Below are 4057 nucleotides of genomic sequence, written 5' to 3'. Positions count from 1 at the left end.
CGATTGGGCGGCGGCGCGGGAGCCCGGGGCACCGTAGAGAACACGTGCTGTTCTGCGCGTTCTTTGGGCTGCATCACGCGGTTCCCGAGCCCAGGCCTCATCCAGGCCAGCGGGAAGGGGTCACCGGAGCCGCCAGCCGCCTCTGTGCCCCGCAGGCTCACGGGCGGCTGATTTCCAGCTGTAGGCGCTGGGGACACGGCGAGCGGAAGAAAAGGAAGAGACAATGGGGTTCGGGGAGTGAGGAAAACTTCTAAGCCAGGCGATCGCCCAGTCCTCTCCAAGACTGGAAATTAACTTTATGAGGATCAAAGGAAGGGAATGGCCTCTAGACAGCCGCCTTATAATTGTGAAACGGGAGAAGATCTTGGACCTGGTCTCTGGAGCGCTCCGTATCTTAACCAAGTCACTTACTCTAGCGGGTCTCAGGTTCTTTATCTGTAAAATGAGGGTATAAAATAATGATCTTTCTAGACCCTACCAGCTCTGAAGGACCTCTGATTGGTGGACAAGACCCGGAGCTGATGCAAAACATTACATACCATTCTCTTGTCTGAAAAGCCACATGATCACTTTGTTTTTTCAAAACCTACATTTTTAGTATGTGTAAAGTAAGTTTAGAGTAAATACTTTTAAGGTCAAAACAAAAACTAATTCTGTGACTATAAATGTACGCTTTTTTTTTTTTTTTTTTTTTTTGAGACGGAGTCTCTGTCCAAATGTATGCATTTTTTAATGGAGTAAATTAAGAAAAAAAAACCTTTGTTTAAAATTTAAGTAAAAGCACTATTTTTTCAACTTAAAACCTTTTTGGATCAAGAAACAGTTTTTTTTAGCTGTCTGGCCCAAATCCAAAATTCGTACATTTTGGTGGGGAACTTCAATTTGTCACTGCCATAAGACAGTCTTAAGACGAATATCCTGATACTTTTTGATTCTTTAACAAAATTATCGTTGTATTCTTCCGTTTATATATTCACTAACATTTAACATAACATAAATCTGTTATGTGAATTAAAGACACACAGAGGCATTTTTACCAGTGTTTAGAAGTTTGTGAATAGTGAGAGGGAACAGGCCAAAATTTCATGCGTTGAGAGTATCATAAGTAAAACAGAAAGTGCAAAAATGTAAACTACACAAACTCAATCTCTTGTGGAACAATTAGAAAACTAATAATACATTTTACTCTTAAATACTGATATTCCAGTCAAAGTTTGGTTGGTTGCTAAGCTTAAGGATAAACACTATGAAAAATGTGAAGACAGAAAGGCTGGCCAAACACAGTTGATTCAGTAGCAAATCAGACATCAAATCACAGTGGTATGTGAGTCGGTTTATTCAAATTGCTGTTAAAAGATATTCTTAGAGTAAGTTTAGGAAAATAAGAGTCATTTGGCAATACAGAGAGGATTTTGTCTACAATGGAATCCAGACTCCAGTGAAAGTTCTCATTCCTTCAGGACCCAGGAACTAACAGCTCCAGACTTTCTTGTGCTCCACTGTGCTGCCTATGTTGTGTGCTTCCCAAATGGCATTATTCCCACTAGCTCTTCCAGAATGAGTTCTGCCCATTCTGTAGATGAAACAATAGCAGAAAAATTAAACAATATGTTTGTTCAGCAAACATTGTTTCCTTTACTCTTGTCTCATCATGAAGAAGTTGAATAATTTTAACCATTGGAAGAAGTAACCCTCTTAAGCCCCTAAACAAAATATATAATGTCTTATTTTATGGCAAGGATTTAAATAAGGCATAAGTTGGATGGCTGCACTGTGTAGTAAGTAAAATGCAACTGGAAAGGAGAACAAGACCAAAACAGGGCTTAAGGGACATATTTCAAGGCCTTGATCATATTTTGACAATCATTTGGATGTATAAGTATTAACCATGATAATATCCATTGAGCCTGTATTATGGGCCAGGAACATGGTTTTCATACTCATATTATCTTAGTTAAGTCTTTCACCAATCCTATAAGGTAACTACAATTGTTATCCTCATTTTTAGATGTGAGGATACTCCAGCTCAAAAAGGTCCAATGAATGGCCCACAGCAAGGAAGGGGCAGAGCCAGGGGCTAAAAGGCATGCTTTCAGCTTATAAATATAGATACAGATATAAATTCTGATAAGGAAAATCTGTTGCAGAATGCATCTAAATTCTAGCATATTTAAATGTTATTCTCCGTCAACTCTTAATTTAAAAAAAATAAATTCCTGTAATTATTTCTTGTAACTTAACTTCATCCTTAGGAATTAAAGAACAGATGAATCATGAGTGGCAGTCTAAATGGATCAATGAATCTGTAAAGACATATATATCTTAGTATTTGGAGAGGATTTGGCTGCAGGTTCTTGGAAATTATAATTTTTATGCCTTTTTATATATGTGTTGGCAATGGAAACAGATTTAAGAAGCCAAGGTGAAGAATTTTACCAGTTTTTAAATTGTGTTAGTTTTAGATCTTTTTCCTTGTTGGGTCTTCCATATGAGATTTCTTTTTACATTTAGAAGAATCATGGTATTTATTAAAAGGGATTATTTATGAAATCCATTTGAGGTCAGATTCTTGATGCTATGGGGACAAGCTAAATTTAGAGCAAGAATCAGTCCACTAGTGTAACATAATTCTGATAATAATTTTTAAAAGGCCAAACTGATTTGTTGTCATTGAATTTCATTTTTATAATGCTATCTTATACATAACTATAAACTTTCCTGAGGAATGGGTGATAAATTCAAACGCAGAGTTTCAAGATCCAGTTCAAATGTAAATTCTTTTGAAGTCCCCTCGGGAAAGCCTATTAGTTCGATCTTGGGAGATTTATATTTTCACTCTTTCACTAGTCGGTGAATCTTTCACCGAAAGAAAATCAGAAGCAATCTTTCACTAGTCGGTGAGTTATCATAAATCTTTCCTTGTAGTATTGTATATGTATATACACATTCACTGACGTAAACCATATTTTATCCACATAGTTCTGGGATTGTTTAAGTATTAGTTTATTACTCAAAAATAAAAAACATATGTAAAAGTTAAATGTCACATATACTATTCGCAATTTTGTAGCATTAAAAAAAAAAAAAAAAAACCCTTTCAGAGAGAGTTTGATATAGCTTAAAAACTTTTGCATGTTACAGCTGACTTTTCTGGATTGAAAAACTATGGCTTAGGCTAACTCAGAAGTTGGGGTTCCCATGGGTTAGAAACCCCTTTAGGAATCTAGAACAATAGAAGGATATAAACTAAACTAAGGCTTTACCCCAAAATCTCACTACATTCCTCAACTATTGTAAAAGTTCATGTCTTTTTTTGATACATATAAAAATCTCTAGTCTCCAGTAGATTCCAGTAATTCCACTTCCCATCCATCCCACCATAGAGAAGTTTTGCATCTTCAGTGCATCACCACCAGCCTGTTTTGTCATTCTTCTTTCTTTGCAACTTACATTATTAAAATATTAATTTTTAGGAATGCTCCAAGCATGAATTGTAATGAAGCATATACCATTTCAAAAGACATTGACCTGCCCTTTCCGTCACACACCTCCATCACTGTAAAATCTACACCTCCTCCCACTCACTTCTCCTTTGAGAACCTCTACTCAACAGGTCATTCAAGCCTGGGTTTTGCTAGGCAGTGACTTAAAATGACTTTGCCTGGGGAAGGTAGAGTGCCAAGCCAGATGGCTGGACCTCAAGATTAGAGACACTGGTTTAGAGCTTCCTTCAGCTGTAAAAACATCCTCCTAGGTCTGAGTAACTTGAATGGCAGGCTGGTTAATACCCTTCCCAAACAGAGTGGAGAGCATGACAAGTCAACCCTTAGGAATAAAAGAATGGTGGCTGGAAGGGATGATTTGAAACTCCCAAAGGAACATTCAAAGAGTTTGAGAAAAAGGGAACTGGCTAGCTGAAAGCAGTGCTTACTCATTTACACTTAAGTAGAGAATGGAGACTTGGCAGGGCAAAGCTGATAAGTACTTTCTTAAAAAATTATTCTACTTTAAGTTCTGGGATACATGTGCAGAACATGCAGGTTTGTTACATAGGTAT

The 4057-nt window shown here is 37.2% G+C and overlaps 1 protein-coding gene across 1 annotated transcript in view; it reads right to left on the bottom strand.

Moving 5' to 3' along the window:
- Positions 1–1572, bottom strand: part of EPM2A (epilepsy, progressive myoclonus type 2A, Lafora disease (laforin)) — a 77159-nt gene extending 75587 nt beyond the window's left edge. The window contains exons 1-2 of the mRNA XM_011959449.1: positions 1476–1572; positions 33–283 (exon numbers count right to left, since the gene is read on the bottom strand). Coding sequence (XP_011814839.1) covers positions 33–283; positions 1476–1572 — 348 coding nt within the window. The remainder of the gene's footprint in view (positions 1–32; positions 284–1475) is intronic.
- Between the last annotated feature and the right edge of the window lie 2485 nt (positions 1573–4057).

This window comes from Colobus angolensis, unplaced genomic scaffold, assembly GCF_000951035.1.
Source record: "Colobus angolensis palliatus isolate OR3802 unplaced genomic scaffold, Cang.pa_1.0 Scaffold493, whole genome shotgun sequence".
NCBI classification, from domain to species: domain Eukaryota; kingdom Metazoa; phylum Chordata; class Mammalia; order Primates; family Cercopithecidae; genus Colobus; species Colobus angolensis.
Note: the sequence above shows the minus strand (reverse complement) of the source record. Positions and strands in the feature narration are given on the sequence as shown.